This window comes from Diadema antillarum, unplaced genomic scaffold (assembly GCF_040938485.1).
Source record: "Diadema antillarum isolate AM-2024a unplaced genomic scaffold, OU_Dant_1.0 seq00000356_RagTag, whole genome shotgun sequence".
Taxonomy (NCBI): Eukaryota; Metazoa; Echinodermata; class Echinoidea; order Diadematoida; family Diadematidae; genus Diadema; species Diadema antillarum.
This window is the reverse complement of record NW_027271362.1, coordinates 651,711-674,185: the sequence shown is the minus strand read 5'-3', so window position 1 is coordinate 674,185 and position 22,475 is coordinate 651,711. Positions and strand designations below refer to the sequence as shown.

Here is a 22,475-nt window from a genome sequence, read left to right as displayed (position 1 = left end):
GGGTGTCGAAATATCATGTCAAACCAGTGGTAACCAGTACAAACCAGTCATCTAATATACATGTAAAAACAAATAAGTCAAACCAGTAGAAACCAACAGGTACCTGTAGAGAGTCTACTGGTTTGGAGAGAGTTGTAGAAGTTTGGAATTATACCAGTAGAAACCGATCGACAGAAACCAGTAGATTCCACTGGCTTGATAAACCAGCGGAAACCAACAAGTACCTGTAGAGCCAACTGGTTTGAAGAGGGTTGTAAAATTGTGAAGTAATACCAGTAGAAACCAACAGAAATCAGTAGATTCTACTGGTTCAAAATGGGGTGTCAAAATACTGCTAACAAGTCAAACCAGTAGAAACCAACCGAGTGCCTGCAGAAACTGGTGGATTCTACTGGAAGTTGTCAAACAACAGAACGTCGTTACAATGAACAACTTTTACGGAAAATTTTGTTAATTTTGTAAATATGGGGATATTAACAATTGCAAAAAAAAATAGCCATATATATTTTGAAATAAAATTATACTTATGTAATTTTTATAACCTAATTGTCTTTAAACTCGTTATGCTCATCAATAAATCCCTGGGATTCAACCGGCAACATGACGTCATACTGCCGCGCAGCTAGCCGTTATGCAAACGAGCTACTTTTGGCGGGCAGTGCAATCCGCCGTCCGCTCTCGGCCCTGCTGCTGGCTGGCCGGCCGCCGCCGCCGCATTCATATTTGAGCTGTACGTCGTACTGCACTGACGATTGTACACACATCAACGCACCCATCGCAATCCGTTCAACTTTGTCATATCCAGCAGCCAATTATACCGAGAAAACTCCATTACGATTGCATTTGTGTTTCGGAACGAGAATCTTCAATGAGCTCAGGAATCTAAGGTTTAGTTAGCGGTAAACATTGACGTTTTATTTCATTTGAGAGTGACTTTGATGTCGAGTTTGCTTCCAGGCCGTATTCACCCATAGCTGATCATACTAGGTGACGATCGGAATCGAAGCCGTACGTTTGAACGCTACGTTTTTTCGGTGAATTACTCGTACGCCCTACGGTATGTTTCAGAAATGTCGTACACCATACTACATGTATGTTCAAACGATTTGAAATGTGCGAGCTAGTGACATCGCGAAAATTGACGAAACAATCCACTGTGAATCCAAACTGTATCTGGTACTACCGTTGCGGTGGTGGTATGTGTCGGAGACTGACAATGCCCGATAACGGACTGTAAGTGTAATGTGAGACACTGGAACAGCTACAGCCACCAGTAGTACGCAGTTCAGGTTCACAGATATGCATAGCCATGCTGTACTCGTCTGCAGTGCAAGTGTATGAAGAACCCGACTGAGACAAACCGAGCACCGGTGTTGGCCAGTTAGTGAGTGTTTTGCCTTGCTCTTGTTAGCCTAGATTTAGAGTATTAACGCTAACTACAAAGTTGGATTTAAGTTAGCTCTTTATCACTCAATATCAGTTTGTGTGCCATGATGGAAACATTCTGTTTGCCACATTATTAGACACCAACAAATGGTACCAAGTGATGATTTGAGAATAAATGTACATTCAGTTTTTCTCATCTACATGTATTTAACTTGTAGATTTATGTTGAATCGTATTTTGGACATGCAGTGAGCAAAGTTGTAGAAAAAAATGCCAAGCTTTGCTTTCATGTGTGTGTGTAAATTGTATGACAAATCTGTGACCATTTAAACGTACGAAAAGTCAGAGACACTAACAGTTCGGAAGACACCGCTTGCTAGTCAATCACCAAGTAAAATACAGGCTATACCGATTACCCGGTACATTGTAAGTGAGAGAAATTGAATTGCCAGAAACACTGTCTACCCTGTGCTAGTGATTTATCGATCGGTGGGGGCGGGTTTGTACATTGAGCAAAATATGTGAAGTTAACTATAACCTGCCCTTGACAGAGTCAGGCGTGCAAACGTAATATACAGTATGTTGGACATGAGTTCAAACTGAAACACTAGTTGACCATAATGATACGATTGTAGAATGTTGATCTCCAATGAAGAAGAAAAATGTGCTGATTTTTTTAACAAATGTTCTCAATTTGGCAAGATTTACAATGTACGTACTACAATGTGATCACTTTAACATCAAACATTGAAAATTGATTGAATACTCGAAGTTCTCTTTCTCTTTGTTTTATCTTTGAATATTAGGAGAGAATGAAGACTAGAAGAAGCCAGCTAAGGTCGACTTGCAGAGCTGTAGTGCGTTATGCCACGTACATGTACCTGGTATTTTGACTGCCACGAGTGGGCCCTACATCTTCCCTTGCCTTCAGAGAATGATGACCTCACTGAGAGTTTGGGCCTTCAGCATTTTGAAATCGTCATACAAGCACTGGGTCCAACCAGGGAGCCCTGGCTGAATATTTGCTGTTACAAAAAGTGTATGTTGTCAGCTTGTCACTTCAGGAAAATTTCAAGAATTTTTCACATTAGTGAAAGAATTATGTGAGCGAAAGAAATGTAAAACTGAGAGAACCATCATATTCAGCCAGACTCATCGTCATCAGTGCAGAGATTTGATAGGTACAATGTACTTTAAAGATTGACTGGAGGAAAAGGAGTGTCACTATGTCCTGTGTTATTCCATCACTGGTGACAGCGTAAATGAGGAACACTTGTACAGTGCCGTAATGTACAATGTACAAGTACACAGCGGTGCAAGTACATGTATGTCAGAACCAGATGACTGGGCTTGGGTGATCTTCTGTGCTACAGTGTATCTTTACATTCATGATGGGTACAAGTATAAACTGCAAGAAAGTCAGCATATACTTACATTTGTAGTTCATGTACAGTATTTTTTGATTTTGCACAAGAGAGTTGCTGTGCTGGTAGAGAAGGGGAAGATTCCTGTGCTGTACTGATGGTAAAGGATTTAGGTGAGGACTAACTTGGGCAATAACAGTATAGCTGTACAATGTACTTGCTATCGGATAAAAAGACTTATGGGTGTGAGCCTGAAGTGCAAAACCTTCTGCATCCATGCTGTGTTGTTTGTGCTCAAAGTTGTTAATTGTGTAATTGAATCATGCAACGGTGTACATTGTATTTTTTCTTTTTTATTTCAAATGGTCAAATGGGTAATGTTCAGTTTGATGGATTTTCTGGGGGGGGGGGGGGGGGGTATTTTGTATTAGATTAGTGTAACCTTGCAACTTACAGACCTGCCAGTTTGCAAATGATAATGGATGATTTTATCAGGTCCCAGGTGAAGACTCTTGACTTATTACATGTGAAAAATCTATGACTACTATTAAACATTAAACCTCACAGATCATGCATACCACTTTCCAGCTGACAGAACAAGCACCTATTACAGTGTATAGAAAGAAAATAGCCCAACCAAATATACGTGCAGCACAGCGACAGGGCTGTGTATAATTACAATATAGTAAGAAAGGTGATATACACTCAAACAAGGTAATTACAGGTGAATCGTGGTATTTAGGTTCTTGATATAATGAGGTTCTCTTATGTTTTTGAAAGGCTATTAACTAACATAAAATGAGCTGCCAAGCATGCGAGAGCATTTTGGTAATTGAAATCTATTCAGTAAACTTACATTCAGATGTGACTATGAATTTGTTTATTTGTTTATTTTCCTCTCTTTTTTTTTACTCATTGCCTCTTACCTACAATATCCGATCCCATTTTGGTGCCGCTTTTTTTGACACTATCTATGATCGATGCTGTTAGTGTTATCAGTGTGTGTACAGTAGATGTACAAAGTGTATGTACTTGTCAAGTGAAGTTTTGTTTGTCATGCCATCAGTTTAATATCTTTATTAAGTTTGTTTTATGCATGTATGAGTTTTGCATCCTTTCAGATGAAAATTTTCTATGATTAGGATAATCATCTTTATGTTATCGCTTTAACAAACAAATGGGGCATATGGAAAGTGCTCAATGACATGAATGTAAACCTTGTATTTTTGATGTAATACAAATTTACATGTTTTTGTGTTTTTTTTCAAATACCTGTAGAGGCCTTATTTGTCTTTTATTTTTTTTTTTGTCACATAATCAGTTCAACGAATTTGTTAACTGAAATAAAAAATTCTTTGGCTTGGCAAAACAACATGGTGAAAAAAAAAAGTAATCTGAATAATGAATACTTTGAAATGTAATGTACTCATGTAATATGATTATCATCCATTGATTTCTAATAAAATTTCCTCAACTTAAGACTGTATTTACTCCAGACTTACAGTGTGTGATAGAAGTCTCATGTTTTGATCAGTGTATGCATACAAATGCAGCATGAATTTGTGTGGCATGTGTTGTGTACATGTATGCATTCTTAATTTTGAACATTCAGGTATGTCTCATTCAGTCAAAAATTGGTTAGTACTGTACATGAGTTGATCGTCTGGTGGCACCATTACAATTAGGTTTTTTGTTTGTTTGTTTGTTTTTTGCTGATTTGAAGAAGAATTTGTACTACTAGCGCACATCCATTATAATGGACATGGCTCTAAGGAAACTTTTTTGCAATGTATCAAAATAGTAAAAAATCATGTCCTTAAATTATTATCTGTGTATTCAACTGTACTACATTTACAATGTTCTTTCTTGCATTGTTGAGCGGTAACAACATTTTAATGTAACAAAAAGAAAACTGTCAGTCCTGAAGATGTCGTTATAATGGGAGTCACTTGAAGTGCAAGTTCTTCTTCCAAATGCATTGGTACATGCTGTTACTGGTTCAGTAGGAATTTCTTCTTGTTTCTACTGGGGCCAGTACAACATCTACTGGTATTCTGTTGGTTTCTTCTGGTTTCAGTAGGCATCTAATTGGTATTCTTCTGGTTCTAGTAGAAATTCCTACTGGTTTCTACTGGTTCCAGTAAGAAATCCTGCTGGTTTCTACTAGTTCCAGTAAGAAATCCTGCTGGTTTCTACTGGTTCCAGTTGGAAATCATACTGGTTTCTACTGGTTCCAGTAAGAAATTCAGCTGGTTTCTACTGGTTCCAGTAAGAAATCCTGCTGGTTTCTACTGGTTCCAGTAGGAAATCATACTGGTTTCTACTGGGTCCAGTAAGAAATTCAGCTGGTTTCTACTGGTTCCAGTAAGAAATCCTGCTGGTTTCTACTGGTTCCAGTAAGAAATCCTGCTGGTTTCTACTGGTTCCAGTAAGAAATCCTGCTGGTTTCTACTGGTTTTCTACTGGTTTTGTTAAGATTTCTACTGGTTTTGTTGAGATTTCTACTGGTTCCAGTAAGAAATCCTGCTGGTTTCTACTGGTTCCTGTAAGAAATCCTGCTGGTTTCTACTGGTTTTCTCCTGGTTTTGTTAAGATTTCTACTGGTTTTGTTGAGATTTCTACTGGTTCCAGTAAGAAATCCTGCTGGTTTCTACTGGTTCCTGTAAGAAATCCTGCTGGTTTCTACTGGTTTTCTACTGGTTTTGTTAAGATTTCTACTGGTTTTGTTGAGATTTCTACTGGTTCCAGTAAGAAATCCTGCTGGTTTCTACTGGTTCCTGTAAGAAATCCTGCTGGTTTCTACTGGTTTTCTACTGGTTTTGTTAAGATTTCTACTGGTTTTGTTGAGATTTCTATTGGTTCCAGTAAGAAATCCTGCTGGTTTCTACTGGTTCCTGTAAGAAATCCTGCTGGTTTCTACTGGTGTTCTACTGGTTTTGTTAAGATTTCTACTGGTTTTGTTGAGATTTCTACTGGTTTCATTGAGAGTTTTCATTGGTCTTCACTGGATTCTACTGGTTTAAATCAAACATTCCTACTGGTTTCTACTGCAGGCTTTCAAGCGGGATAATGTAAAAAAGTAGGAATAACGTAGGAACAGAATCTCTAAAAAAGTAGGAAAAAGTAGGACATGAGAGGGAAAAAGTAGGACATTTGAGAGAAAAAGTAGGAATAAATCAGGACATGTGCAGGCAATTTGGAGTAGTTTTCGTCGAGACTCACCAGAACCCTTGATGTTACATGTAAGTCTTAATTTGTACTCACAACCCTGCTGCCTCAGCCTCACTTTTGCTCCTGGGAGAGCCTGAAAAATACAACAAAGGCAAACATTCCTTAGAACAATGTCAGGAAATAAACAGAAATGCATGTTCAATCGTACAGGCAATATGAATCTTGATCACTTCCTTTAATACTTGCATAGAAAAGACATCATTCTGTGATTGACATGAACGCCTACCATTGTGACCCTGCATCGCAACACCAACAAAAGTCGCTAGACATGGATTTTTAGTTAAGAGAAGATTCTAAAAAAGCAAACTTTAAGCTTAAAAATGATGTAAAACTCGATATAACTAGACTCTCCTAACCTATCCTAATACTGGAATGAAGCACACACTCTGAAAAATGTGAACTGAGTAAAGGGGCTCTGACATATAGCGTCTATTCAAGCGCCTAATCTTTATTAAGCAGTGCTAGCTCTGCAATGAATGGAACAAATAGCAGGATGTTAACCGATGGAGCAGCAACAATGAAGATATTAACAGATTAAGCTTTGCATGCTTTATTAACACATTCTGTAGATGATCAACTAGTACGGCAGATAGGTGAAAGAATTGTGGGTTTGGTGAAACAAGCATGAAATTTGGCATGCGTGTAGACTATGCCCCAGTGGTGATTTTTAGATATAGGGCCATCGCAGATTCGGCCTGTGACAAAAATGGCGGCCATTTTCCAAAATGGCCACCATCGTATATATTAAAGTCATTGATATTGGAGGTTAGATCAATTCTTGGGATGAAAATCTTTTTCCATTATGTTATAAACCACACATCAGTAGTTCTACTGTTCAGATAACATCTCAAATTCGACCTGTTTGAAAATGGCGGCCATTTTTCAAAATGGCCGCCATTTCTCGTTAGAAATTTTTGACATTTCAGTTAAGTGAGATCAATTCTAGGGGTAAAAATCTTTTTTCATGCATTAAGAATCACCTTTCGGTAGTTTTACGTTCCACAAAACATCTCTTATTCGACCTGTGACGAAAAATGTCGGCCATTTTCCAAAATGGCCGCCATGGCTTATATGAAAGACGTTGGTATTGTAAGTTAGATTAATTCTTTGGGTGGAAATCTTTTTCCATTATGTTATAAACCACACATCAGTAGTCCTACTATCCTGATAACCCCTGAAATTCAACCTTTTTCAAGATGGCCGCCATTGCTCATTCGAAATCGTTGACATTGTAGGTGAGATCAATTCTAGGGGTGAAAATTTTTTCTCATGCATTGAAAATCACCCTTTAGTAGTTCTACTGTCCACACAATATTTCAGATTCGACCTGTGACAAAAATGGCAGCCATTTTCCAAAATGGCCGCCATCTCTTATATGAAAGTCATTGATATTGTAGGTTTGATCAATTCTTGGGATGGAATTTTTTCCATTATGTTATAAACCACACATCAGTAGTTCTACTGTTTAGGTAACATCTCAAATTTGACTTGTTTCAAAATGGCGGCCATATATCAAGATGGCCGCCATTTCTCGTTAGAAATTGTTGACATTTCAGTGTAAGTGGGATCAATTCTAGGGATGAAAATCTTTTTTCATGCATTAAGAATCACCCTTCAGTAGTTTTACTGTCCACACAACATGATCTCAAATTCGACCTGTGACAAAAATGGTGGCCATTTTCCAAAATGGCCGCTATCGCTTGTACATGAAAGTTGTTGATATTGTAGGTTAGATCAATTTTTGGGGTGGAAATCTTTTTCCATTATGTTATAAACCACACATCAGTAGTCCTACTATCCTGATAACCCCTGAAATTCAACCGTTTTCCAAAGCAAATGTATTGTGTTTAAAGTTGGTTCTAATGGATGGCAGTTGTAAGAAGAAGACTGCCGAGTGTAGTTATTTTGCACTTTTTCATTTATAACAAAAAGTGACGAAATAACCTGTGGAAATTCAGAATCCTTCGTTCTGTACATAAAGGACCTTAGATTCATAGAATGTATATCATGTACTTTTAGAAATTTATTTTCATAGAAAAGCTCAATAGTGTTAGAACGTGATGTTGCACCATAAAAATAATTCTCACTGCGCGTTTTTGGAATAATAATAATTCATCCAAGTAAAGTTTTACTGAGTTTCTCCTGGCAAGAACACCATGATTGAGATAGTGTAGTACAAGGGTTGAGTATACAGTAGTATACGCACTATATTCTTTGGAAATATAGATTTTATATTATTGATAACGCCAACATTTCTGGAAAGAAATTTACCAAAGTAGCATATAATATATGAATTCTCAAATTCAATTTGTCATCTATATGTAGGCCTAAAATCTTTGTATTCGTGACTTTGTCTATTTGCACATTATCAGAGAGTATAAAAATGGCCTGGCAAGGATGATAATGGACGGTTAAATAGCACATACAGTAGTTGGTTTTCAAGAAATTTAAAAATAACCTGTTTGCACTGGCGTATCTACGGAAAACTGCGTCTGGGGCAAGCGCGAAAATCGCGCCACTATAATTTCTGAAAAAGTTAGAGTTCAACCCCAACCCCATCCCGGTAGGGACTTCAGAAACGTTCACATGATCTGCTTTCTCAAGCACTTAAAAGGGGTCTTTTGAGGGTAGTTTAAATGTAATAAATTCAGATAAATTTTGGCGAGTGAGCGTAGCGAGCAAGCCGAATTTTTTAATACATTTTTTGGCATCATCATCATGTTTTAATCTCCTCTTTTTCTTCTTTTTCCGGATAAATTCTAGCAAGAGAGCGCTGCGAGCGAGCCGAAAATTTGTGTATTTCAGCTTACAAAATCGGGAATTCTTATCATTTTTTGGCTTATTAACCCTTACATTTCTAATCAACATATATAATGACGGCCTTATTAAGGTAACGATTTACACCAACAAACTGAGGAATTGGAAAAAATACTCCAAATTAGTAAGCACGATTGAGCCGAGATTTGCATATTTCCGCGCCATAAAGTTTTGTTAATATCTTTTTTTAATATAAAGTTTGGCAGTGAGCGCAGCGAGCGAGCAAAACATTTTTGTATTTCAGCTTACAAATCATGGAATTCTTGTCATATTTTACTTATTAAATCTTAAAATTCCAATCAAGATAAAGTGACGACCTTGTAGGTAACGATTTATACCAACAAACTGAGGACTTAAACCAAAAAAAAAAAAAGAAAGATATGCGCTAGTGAGCCGAAATTTGTATAATGCCGCGTCATCATTATGTTTTGTTCTTATCTTGTTTGATTTTTTTTTCGCCCCCTCCCCCCCCCCCCCATATTATGTTCGACACCTTTGGCGCTCTCGTTTGATCCAATGGGCGATCGCTTCAGAACGAAGGAAATAAAATTGCAGCCGGTGCTCTGTGTAACATTTTGCCTTCTAACGATGGCATGTGTGAACACAATGCTAGTATACATTGTCATTTTGTCCGCGTCATCATAATGTTTTGATCTTATCTTCTTTTTTATATACATGTGTATATAAATTTTGGCGAGCGAGCGCAGCGAGCGAGCCGAAATCTCAGCTTACAAAACATGGAATTCTTGTGTGAACACATTGTCATTTTTTTGTTTTTGTGGTTGATTTGGTTTTCTCCCTCCCCCATTCTCCCTGCCCCCCACCCCCCGGTCCGGCAAAGTTTTTTTATTTCTTCTTCTTCTTCTTCTTCTTTTTCCTTCTTCTTTTCTTTTTTTTTCTTCGTTTTTTTCGTTTTCGGCGCCCTCAAGTAGTGACGCCCGGGGTACGTGTCCCCCTTGCCCCCCCCCCCCCCCCCTAGATACGCCACTGCCTGTTTGCATGGATCCATGCCGGTTACAAAGCACTACGCAAAGTGGTAGTAAGAATATTCCTATATCAGATCAAGTATACTTTTGCTCTAATTCTGGTGTTTTTATACGTATATTTATTTTAAAAAAACTATTTTTCGTATTTATTAAATTCACTAAAGAACATGCAATTCAAGGCATGCGAGGAGTTTTCTTAGACTTACGGGATTTCTTTTCTAGCACAGGGAAATTTTCATTGAATAACAAAGTTATTATCTGCCTTAAATTATCAAAAGATTTGTTCACATCAGTTTCACTCAAAACAGAGGTCCATTCTTCAGCAGTAAGTCGTCCTAAAATTACTGTTCATTCTCAGGGCTGCAACTTTGTATATATTCTTTGCAAAATTCATACCGTTCAATCTTTAGAGATAAACTAGAAAATATAGGAAAGTGATCTGAAATGTCACTTACTAGGATTCCTGTTGGAATCGGCTGTAGATTTGTAAAGAATATGTATATATAGAATGAGGTGGTATCCGTAATATCAATGAGTGGGAACAAAGAAAATGAGATAAGAGTTTTCAAGAAAGTGTTCACATAAATGACATCATACAAACAAAGCAAATGAGATAAGAGTATTCAAGAAAATATTTACACAAATATTTTCTCCAAATTAATTGTAGGAGGTTTACGTTAAAATCCTCATTAGAAACAATGTTTTGTTATTCAATCAAGGGCTCGAGAGAATATCATGTAATTCATTAAGACAGACTTCAGAACAACTCTATGGCGGTCTATGTATAATTCCAATTACAATATTTTTGTGGCCGGGAATAACCAATTCAGCGTATAGAGTCTCTAAAGCTTAACTCATAACAGTAAGTTCTGATTTAAGCTTGTATTCAATATTAGAGAAGATATATATGATATATTTTCATTTTTAAAGCCCCATGAGCAATGAGAAGTGGACCCGTGCGCTATACAAGTAGCCACCTGGTGCCCGTTGCATAAAACTTACCATTGAAATTCAATGGTAACTACCGTCAAAATTAGGTGTCACAGCCAATCAGCATCAAGGATGATAAAATTTACCGCTAATTTGAAGACTTACCGCTAGAAAGGAGCGGTAAGTCCAGCGGTAAGGGTTTTCCGCAACAGGGCCCTGCCCTATTCCATGTGTATTCAGGCCACTTAATTTGTAATTGGACCAGATAGCCAGGAAGAGCAAACATGCCGTTGCAATAAAATTGTGAGAGGTCCATGTCTCAGTAAGTCCGACAACATATTTTTTTTTGTTTATGTTATTTAAGAGTAAATTCAACTGATCAAAATTTTTTAATATTTAAGTGAAAAATCATCATTCGCATTTTAATGGTCAATTTCCACTTCCAAATGTGCACGTATGCCTAAGAAATGTGTGGAATGATGCTGTAATAACAAGATATGCGAAATGATAACCAAAAGGGTTCGCCAGAATCACAGTCTCAGAACTTATCCGTTCGGGGTCAGGCTAAACTCGAACTCGGGGACAACTCGGCCTCGCTTTGACGGCGGGACGAGTTGTCCCTCTAGATTGTACTGTGTTGTACTATGGGAGCAGCCTGTTGCGCTTTGCGTTCTGCTTGGTCACAGTATGGTCCGAGTTGAAAACAGGAAAATGCGCGCTAACCCAGTACAAAACAAATGGACAGCGCGCTGTCCTCAAGCGTATATACGCACATCACCTGAGACGCGCTGTCTTTGAAATTGTTTTGTTTATCAAGCGTCTTTGACTGTCTCTTCAGTATGGCGATCACGAACAGCGTGTATAATATAGGGCCAAGTTTTCCCAAGACCGAGTTAGTCTGGATCCTTCTGGAATAATAGTCGGTACCGGTATACCAACTTTTATTTTTGATCTCGAAATACTCCAAAACAATTCCTCATCCCGCCAAATCGCGTCAGTTAAATTTTTTGGTAGACTCTTTCCCTATATCGCAAGCAAATATGAAATGGTGCCAGACGGGTTCCAAAACCCTTCAAAACAATAGCTGTAATGACACTACAATATCGCAGAATTTCAATGAGTGAAGGCGGCCATCTTGCAAAATGGCTGCCATTTTCGTCACAGGTCGAATCTGGAATGTTATGTGGACAGTAAAATTACTGCGGTGTGATTTATAATACAAAGGGAAAACAATCCCTCCCCTAGAATTGATTAAACCAACAATATCATGGAATTTCAAAGTAGCAATGGCGGCCATTTTGGAAAATGGCCGCCATTTTTGTCCAAGGTCGAATCTGTGATGGCCCTATATCTAGAAATCACCACTGAGTCATAATCTACCAGCAGACCAAATTTCATGCTTGTTTCACGAAACCCACAATTCGACGAAATTGTGCACCTATCTGCTCTACTAAACGGCAACTTTCAGAGTAGTAGCATCATCCTTCCTAAAGTTATTGGAGTTGAAAGAGTATGGACAGTTTTTTTTTTAAGAAATGAAAAGAGGACTCTATGAGAAACACCTAATCACACTATTCTACCAAAAAAGTGTTCCAGAAAAAGATTGCTAAAAACACAATTTCCTTTTCGTTTTATGATCCCAAACTTTAGTATAATATAGAAGAAGACTTGCTCTTTCATAAAATATGAAAAACTCAAGATTGGCTGGGTTGGCCCATATCACCTATTTTCAGTCCTAACACAAAATCAGTGTGTAAGACTTATTGTTGGTTTTGTGATCCACGGCCACATAATCTTATCATCCCACAAAATATGTCCTAAACATTCCATAGATGTGTAAGTTATACACTAATGCCAAAGGTATGTTGTACACTTCCATAATTAAAAGATGAAATCTTTTATCTAGAGTTATTTGAATGTTTTGAAGTTGTGAAGACATGTGCTTCATTTCAAAATGTGAAAAAGAGTAGAAATAAGGATATTTGACAAAATCAATAAAAAAAGATGACACTTTTGTCTCCATTCATTTAAAGTTGTGAAGATATGTTTCACTTCAAAGAGTGAAGAAGACTGGAAATAAGGATGTTTGACAAAGCTATTCAAGTAATGCTCAAGACTACTATGCTTTCAAGTTCCAGCTGAATGACCATGAGATAAGCAAGAGACCTTCAATTTCAAATCCATGTAAGCATGTAACATGTGTTCACACATTTTAAAATAACAGAATTTAAACTACTTATATGTAGCAGTCAGTATTAGTCTCTGAGAGCATGTGTTATCATAATTTCTGGCAAGACATGCATGAAGAATGGATTGTCTCATGACAGTGAGGCCTTATGAAGTGAAATTATACCTACCAATGTATTAACATCTTTATTTTGCAAATCCTGGCCCACTACAAATCTACACACTCAAATACTGTGAGTTCATGGCACAGTGACAACCACTGAATTTCCAGAGATATAGATTATCTTGGTATTATCATAGATGAAAGCATATTAAAGGCAAGCTCAATTTGAAACACTTTAACCAATAGGACACAAAACATCCAAAGAGAGAGACAAAAAAAAAATCAAATACTTTACATTTCAGTATCAATCAGGGAAATGTAGTATTGTGACATGTAGAGTAACAGAAGACTAAATATAACCAAATGACTCCACTTTACAAAAGTGAGGAGCATATATGCACATCTGCTTTTTGTTTCTTATTGTCTGTAGTCTTACTGACTTTGTAGGTAGCAAAAATGACTATTTTTGATAATTTTCTGTAGATGACGAATATAAATCAGTTTTCATTTCTTTGGTGTTCTGTAGATGATAGATTCCATGTACCCGCTGGTATTCTTGAATGAACTTACATTTGTTAATCTAGAAAGAATGGTAGAAACTGATCATTCTGTACTTTCCAATGACTTCTTACTGTTTGCAATTTCTGCCCAATTCACCGCGGATAGTTAATAATTCTTTACATTCAACTTCTTTTCAGCTCATCATGTCCCTTTTTGTTGAATATACATGTACATACAGCTGTTTGATATTTTTAGGAAGTTTCTCCTTTTTGCAATATCATTCCAGGCACTTTTAAGCTCATTCAATATTCTTGAAATCAAATTTCTTCATATAATTTTGAGAATATCATATCCTTCAGCCTTTGAAATTTTCCAAGGTTGAGGTTCTGCTTTTCATTCTCCAGATATTTTGCTGGCACAGTATTTCAGCTTGTCAATTTTATAAACTACTCTTTACAAGATCTGGGGAACAAACAGTGACTGTCATTATCATTTAAGTCCTTGCCAGCTTCTCTGATTTCTCAGAAAATTCCAATTAACAAACTGTTTTGGTAGCAAATACACACTAGATGATCTGTTTATTTACCATGCAGTTCTTCCCCCCCCCCCCCCCTTAAATAGCGTGTATTTGTGTCCTTTCAATTTTGATATTCTCCATTGTTCTTTTGGTTTTCACCTTCAACTTACAGCTTTGTATGTTGACACAACTGACATGTTACACATCCATCCATTCACTTTTTTCTTCTTTAAGAAGTTTCCTTGTCTCACATTTTACCAAGACTCTTTCACATGGTTCAATATTTTGGGTATGTCACTTCAAATGATACATCACACTTTAACCACTTTCATTAAGGGATTTCTGTTCTACCATTTTCTTGCATCTTGTTCAAACTAGCTGGATAATAAAAAGATGTTCAGCCTTAACTAAAATTTGCAAGATCTGTGGAATAAAAAGTCGTCATGGCTTCTAATTTTTCTGCAAGTTGCTTCCTCCAAACTTAACAAACTGTTCTTGGCGATTCAATTTAAAACATTCACACACTTGCTCTTCTTTGTGGAATTAACATTCATTAGCTTTCCTGCTTGTTTGGGTTTTTTTCAAGTATGCTTCAGATGGCTTTTCTCTCTATATATTCCTGATAGTTATGTCTCTTCAGGAAGTGGACTTCAACGTCTCATGATTTCAACTTCAGTCAATCTTTAAACGATAGTGAAATATTGTTTTTGTTTTTGTTTTCCTTGAAGTTCCTCCATCCCCTGCTTTCTTCTAAGTTCTTCGAGGTAATGTATGTCTTACCTGTGATACAATTCAACCTCTTAAACAATACTTGTAAGATGTAAAAAGCCATCAACTTTTAAGATTGTCCATAAAGAGGTTTCAGCTCTCCTATTAGTCTTTATCTTTCAAGATGGCTAAGTAATTACTGTTGTTCTCATTCCTTGTTCACAATTTGTGGGATCTGTGAATTACACATTTCTCTCTGTTCATCTGATTTGATGTCAAATTCTACTTTTAAGTGTATGGCAAGCTTACCTGGTAATTTTGAGCGATGATGAGAGCTGGTTCAGCACTGCTCCAAGTCCTAGGCTGCAATATCAGTGGCATCAATCACATAAAGGTCTTCACAAGAGCAAAAGCTGAGGCTGGCAGCAGTCTTGTGGTTGATTGGATTGTGTTGTCCCTCTTTCATGTTGAAGATAGAGGCTCTCCCCATCGGTAAGAATCTGCAACTAGAGTCTACTCATCATTTCTGAATATCAACTATTCAAGTAGCCTTGCACATTTTTTTTTGCGGGTTTTTTCACTAAAAAAGTAGGAAAAAGTAGGATTTTGAGCAAAAAAGTAGGAAAAGTAGGACAAGCAGTAAAAAAGTAGGAAAAAGTAGGAAAAATAGGAACACTTGAAAGCCTGCTACTGGTTCCAATAAGAATTCTTACTGGTCTGCTACTGGTTCCAGTACAAACTTCCTACTGGTTTTCTACTGGTTTTATTTCACTTTCCATATTGAAACCAGTAGAAAATCGGTCTCCGCTGAACCAGTACAAACCAGTAGAATTCTACTGGTTTTAGCTCTACTGGTTTCTATGGGAATTTCGACCTGGGAATGACAAATTGCACTTTTTTCCCAGTTTGAGTGACACATGAAGGAACAATGAATGTCTTACTGAATGGATGAGATCTGTCAATGAAAGTGTTCAATTTAACAGGACAGCCTGCACCACTGCAGGTCTGCATTAAGGGTTTTTGCTAACCATTTGTGGTTCATAACCTTCAACATGGCTACATTGTTGATAACTTTACAACTTTGTTACTGTTCATCTGAATCACAACAATAAACTTCCTTCAACTTTGATAAGTTCACGACTTCTTCCTGGTAAATTTTCTCCAAGCACACAACAACGCACTATGTGCTGTTATTGCCAGAACATGCATTCATTAACAAATTCCCTTGTCAGCGGTGTCAGGGACTCACAAACATGTTTCAAAAGTTTGTTTGGTTTCTGACAAACCTTCTGGAGATGCTGAGAGGATGCTGACCCAGAACCCACTGTACTGCCACCTCCCGTCGGAGGTGAAGTGGAGGAACATCTCATTGGAGTCTGAGATGACGTCGTCCGGGAATTGGAAGCGACCGGTGATCATGGCGAGGATGGCGTCCTCGTCGTCGGCGTCCAGGCCGGATCCCAGGGTCAGGAAGTCGTCGTCGGTCTGCAGATTCAGCATGCCGACGAAGACGGCCTTGGTGCGAGAGCCGCGGGGCCCTGACACCAGCCAGACAATGTCTGCGTCACGGGGGTAGGGCAAGGGGTAGGAGGGCGACTTGATGTTGATGCTCTCGCCCACTCCGAAGTATTGAACGGCAGGACCTGACCAAGAAGAGATGGAAAATCATGTTAATCACCCGAAAAATCATCTCCTCAAAGATGCCAACAACATATAAGAATAAATGTGTAAAGTGAAAAATATATCAAACAAGGGCACTCTCTAATGAAGAGTTAAAATTGATTATAAAGTTGATATCGATCATAAGTCCATGGCAGCCTGTGTGTTAAGGAAATTTAAAATCGATTATATCTTTTGAGAAACAGGGTCCAGACTGTCTAATTGGCTGTAAGAAAACTCCTTGAAATATATATCTTGTTTCCTAATTTGGTGAAGAACTAACATGATTAATCTATCACATCTATTGTTTCAAGACTGATTGCTTGTCGAATGCATACTTGCCAACAATAAACTTCAGTAAATAGGAATAACTTGAAGAAAATAACTAAATGCAGAAATAGGAACTTTCCTCTACGTCCCATACACCACTGACTTTCAGCAGATGTTGACAAAAACAGGAAAACAAAGTTGAAACTAAATAAATACGGGATCAGTTGACAGGTTTAGGAATTGGGAATATGTCAAAGTTGACTTCAACCAATAATGATGCACTATATCAAGAACATGCAGAATGCAACACACTTTTGAGTGGTTATCTATATCACCTGAGAGATTTTATAATTCTTTCAATAATCTGTGTCAAGAGAAGAACAGTTCCACTGCTTTTTTGCTCTGAAACTCAACTCCCACACAATACAGGACAGGTCATACAGTCTTGTATTTCTGTAGTATCCCTACAAATAACTCAGCAAGAAGTCCATTAGCCTACACTGACCTTCTTCCATCTCAGATGTGGTGAGTTCCACCTCGAAGCCCCGGTAGGTTATAGAGTAGTCCGTCGTGAAGAGGAGCCACATGGCATTACCGCTGGACGTCACATCGTCAGGAATGGACAGTCCAGTGAGGTTTGCCAAGAGGGATCCAGGCTGATACGGCGACAAACCATCACCTATGAGCAGGTAGTCATAGTCTAGCTCCAGCTCAAAGTCCTGGGATTGGAAATACATGTACATGTACATCAAGACCAGGGGCCCCGTTTCATAAAACTTGTCATCACTGACAAGTTGTCATAGATGTGACAAGCTACTGAAATCCTTGCATTTGATTGGCTGAGAGCAAATTTGTCATAGAAATGTGGCAGTTGTCACTGATGACAAGTTTTATGAAATGGGCCCCTGTACTGTCATAAAAGTTATCAGCAGCTGTATCATCTATGATTTGGAATCATCTGGAATCTTCCAGAATTATTTGGAATTATTTGGAATCTTCCAGAACAAAAAAAGATAGTGATCTTAAAGGAATTTCAATGTCGAAGCACTACGAAACATACTAGTACTCCATTTCAGAATGAAAGAACAACACAAAAAGATATAATGTCCTGAATCATTCTGCACTTGCAAGAAAAGATTAAGAAATGTCTTCAGCTGGTTTCAACTGAGGCCTGTACCAATGACCTCACAGCTGTGTGCCAGGCATGCCGGCACCTGAACCAGCCTCGTACTTTCCCAACATACATACCTTGAAGGAAGCTGTGATGACCCAGCCTTCATGTGTAGAAGCCGTCCATGTCGTGTAGACATAGTTGTCATAGGAATCAGGGTACCCCGGAGACGAGAAGATGGCAAGTGAAGAGATAGTCAAATCAAAGTGATCTGCACTGCCGAATCCTGAAACAAGAGAATAATTAATCCATGATCTAAGTGTGCTACTTCTCATTTTTCAAGTGCTTGATATTTACACATCAAGCTCACAGATCAAACATATGAAGTCGTCGGGTGCGAATGATGAGGGTGTTTCGAACGCAAGATGCTTCGAACACTATGGGTTTAGTGGCAACTTAATGCCCTTATCATTCTCAACCGACACATTGTCAGCGGTTCATGAATTGACTATATACTGTAGCATGAGGCCTGTCCATCTACTTGAGTGCAGATGTGGGAGAAAATATTTTCATTCGATTTTCAGGAAATCTCCAAATTTCATTTTTAATAATTGCCCAGCTGAGCTGAATTTCTTCTAACATAAGTTCAACCACATTTCTTTAATATACAGGCAGCTTCAGGAAACATGGAAAATATTATTCATCTTTTTTTTAATCTATAAAGTTGCCATGCTCTGATGAATGGATAGAGATCTAGGAAACAGCATATACTACAAGATTATAAGCTGTTTGCAAGAAAAATATCAGTAGAATAATACAAGATTGCATAATTAAAGTCTTATGCAAGAAAGATATCAGTAGAATAACACAAAATTGTTATTTTTATGCAAGAGAGACATCAGTAAAATAACACAAGATTGCAAGTTTTATGCAAGAAAGATATCAGTTATCTGTACCGAGAATGATGGTGGGAATGTTTTGGGGGGCCAGAATGAATTTACAGGAAATCTTTAGTATTTAATCCCCTTCTGCCGCAAAAGACATTTCAAGATTTAATATTCTGATGGAAGGTCTAATTTACCTATCTAGTATTCAGCATACCACCTTATGAAAGGGATCTGATATTCAAAGTTGCAAAAGGGACATGCAAACTTTATTATCATGCATTATTATGCTATATTCTTTAAGAAATAATTCTATTTCTTCCTTACCCAGTTCGGCACTCAGCTCAATCCAGAATCCTCGATACGCGATTGAGGAATCGGAGGTAAAGGTCAGCCACATCTCATGGGTGGAGGACTCCACTGCTTCGGGGAGGTCCTCACCGCTGAGAGAGGCCAGCTCTGTGCCTTCATCGTGGGGGTCAAGGCCGTGGCCGATGGTCAAGACATCTGAACGCCACTGCAGCTCAAAGAAGTGGAAAGTGGCGACGACGTGGTAACCGTACGGAGCCGATACGAGCCAGGTGTACTCGGCATCATCAGGGTAACGCCCGGGATATTGGGGAGAATAGATCGTGATGACCTCATCCGCACCGAAGTATTGGACTTCATCCTCGTCATCTTCATCATGATCTTCATCGTCGTCATCAAAAAAAAAAAAAAAATGTACCATCATAATGATTTAGATTTTTATCTACTTGATTACTGTCAGACATTGGTTGCAGGCATCATATCTTCATTTACAATGTAGTGATCACTACCAGCACCAAACCATCATCATCACCATTAATGACATTTGATTACTGCCAACAAATGTACTATCATCACCATCCACTATCGTCATCTCCACAATCATTATCACCATTAGCATTCACTAACGACCAAACCATCTGCAATACTATCCCCACACTCACTACCATTGATAGTGCCATCATCAATTCCACCACCTCAATCAACTTCATCGTAATCCACTATCATCATCATCACCACCATTGTCATCATCGTCATCATCACTATCATCATCCCTACCATCATGATCATCACTATCATCATCATCATCATCATCATCATCATCATCATCATACTCATCATCATACTCATCATCATTATCATCATCATCATCACCATAGTCTTCTACATCATTGCTGCCATGGACATCATTTCCATCATCAACTTCATCAAATTCGTCATTATGAAAATGCACCAATTCCTTTCTGCTTTTCAGAACCATGAATAACCCATTTTTTCCACCTCCCTTATGCTGGTTCAACTTAATTGCAAGTTGACTCTGCTGCGCGACTCACCAGTCTGGTCTTCAGAAGTGAGTTCCAGGTAGAAGCCACGTGCCGTTTCTGCTCCATTTGTGCGAAGCATCATCCACATTCTGTTGCTGTCGGTGACCACGTCTTCCGGGAAATCTGACCCAGATAGGACGGCTATTTGGGTCCCCCAAAGCAGGGCGGTCAGCCCCTCTCCAATGGCTAGATAGTCACCATCTTCACTCAGATCAAAATCCTGGTCAAACACAAAGCATTCAATACACACTGCATTCATAATTCCATCAAACATCTTATCTAATAAGACCATCCTATCTATGTCCTCTTTTTCCCTTTTCAATGAAATTGCACATCCTAACTCTTCTTAATTTGATCACTTTTTGAATGGCTTAGGATGGTGCAATTTTAGCACGTGTTTTATATCATTCTAAAGCTTGGAAGTTACTTGTATAAACTATGTAGAAAAGTGACAATACATTTTAGCCTATTACTTTTTGTAAGTTATGAGCCACGCAGTCACAAATCTAAAATCAGAAGATGAAGAAGTAAAATGATTTCTACCCAAAAGGTGACGCGAATCCTTTCTCCCTCGTACGTGGAGACAACCCACAGTCGGTAGAGGTTGTTCATGTAGTGCTCGGGGTATCCAGGCGAGGAAATGACTGCATAACCATCCGTGTGGGGCAAGAAGATGTGGTCGAAGACGTTACCGATGATGTCGCCGATGACACCGCCGATGCCCGTCGAGTGGTTCCCTTTGCCTTCGCCAAGCGTGAAGTTTTTCTCACCAAAGGTGGAGTTCCACTCGCCGAGTGTGAAGTTTCCGTCAATCAGCGTGAAATTGTCTGAGGTATTAAAGAAAAAGGTTGATTATAAGCAATAATCATACAGTGAATTCAACAATTCAGACAAACTGGCATAGTTTAATTTCAATTTGCTATTGAAAAACAAATTACTTCTATCTTTTTCTCTAGCTCTACTTTATCATTTCTTCCACCACTGTGCAAATTATGACATTGTTTCAAAAAAGAATTTTTGAATAATCACCTATCATAATATTTCATGATGATAACAAACCATTACACAATGCAGCAGTCTGGCATATCCATACTCAAGGTCAGATTTTAAGAGAACAGTTCTAGAAATCACGCACACAGAAAGAAAATTAGCAAGTTTTAGTTATAAAGCTCTTGCAAAGAAGACATCAAGGAACATGTGTGCAAGAGTAGGTTATGTTAACATCAGGTTTCAAATGAAATCGATTGGCACATGGATGAAAAAAATGCTTCACTTCTCATCCGGAAGCTCTCTTGGGCCACGATCTTGGCCAAAAGAATGATACAAGAGATTCTTTCTTGGTCTTACTGGGTCTCTCTAAAAAAAAAAAAATAAATGTAGGAGCGAAAGTGGGCCTTGGAGTGAAAAAGGTTGAGAAGCATTGATTGGTATAATTTTTGTATTACTAAATTGTTCCTAATGTTTGAAAGTTTGGGAACTTTTAAATAAGCAAATAATCAATGTTGGTGAAGGTGATGGGACAAACTATCAATTCCGAGGCAATCTGGATGTAGCTATCTTTCCGAAGCGCAGCTGAGGAAAGATAGCGTACACATTCAGATCGCCGAGGAAGTGATAGTTTGTCTCATTGCCTGAAACTAAAAGTTGATTATTTGCTTTATATTCCACATCTAGGGTCCTAGAAATTCCCATTTTATTCCACATGAAACCGTTTTAGCTGTCTTTAGGTATCCTTAGGGCTTTGGCTACGTGTGCGCGTAGATGACAAAACAATGAATTTGCTGCGCGCACCGCGCGGCACTGAAGTGAAAGTGCATTGCACTGTGTACTATCAAGTGACCTAGTTAAATGATAGTCCACAGTGCAACGCATTTTTATTTTGCGCGTACTCATCTCGCGTTAAGACTGTATGGACTGCCAGAGATCAGCAAAACAAACAGCTGTCTTTATAGATTACAAAACAATGAATTTGCTGCGCGCACGGCGCGACACTGAAGGGAAAGTGCATTGCACTGTGTACTATCAAGTGACCTAGTTCTTCTCAGGTGATGTGATGGACAAAACTATGCTTTATCACGTGATCAGCTCTTGACCAATCCTATAGCAAGATTCTTAGTATGTGGAATATAACGACTTATATCTACAATGCTTGCTATAACTGCACCTACCAGAAGAACATGCTAATTCTTGAAACATGGTAATTGTTACCTAAAGCATGTTATAATGGTAGCTATGATTACCAAATTTGCCTATGGTGTTGAAGATGAAGTCGATGAACTGTGAGACCCGGATGAAGACAGTGGGGAATCCCGGAAGACCACACCCAGCTGAGTACGAGGACACGCCCACCAGATGCCATCTGCCATCATCCCCCCTGCAGACCAGCATGCCTCCCTGGTCACCCTGTGTGGTTCAACATTGGTATAAACACGTTAACCCTCTTAACCTACCGTATATCCAAACTCCATT

General features: G+C 38.4%; 1 protein-coding gene across 1 annotated transcript in view; it reads right to left on the bottom strand.

Annotated features, from left to right (window-relative positions):
- LOC139731070 (uncharacterized) overlaps nt 1-22,475 on the bottom strand; it is a 90,712-nt gene that overhangs the window by 17,079 nt on the left and 51,158 nt on the right. The window contains exons 32-38 of the mRNA XM_071641949.1: nt 22,247-22,409; nt 20,550-20,833; nt 20,016-20,226; nt 18,982-19,344; nt 17,908-18,056; nt 17,165-17,378; nt 15,984-16,373 (exon numbers count right to left, since the gene is read on the bottom strand). Of these exons, the coding sequence (XP_071498050.1) occupies nt 15,984-16,373; nt 17,165-17,378; nt 17,908-18,056; nt 18,982-19,344; nt 20,016-20,226; nt 20,550-20,833; nt 22,247-22,409 (1,774 nt within the window). The remainder of the gene's footprint in view (nt 1-15,983; nt 16,374-17,164; nt 17,379-17,907; nt 18,057-18,981; nt 19,345-20,015; nt 20,227-20,549; nt 20,834-22,246; nt 22,410-22,475) is intronic.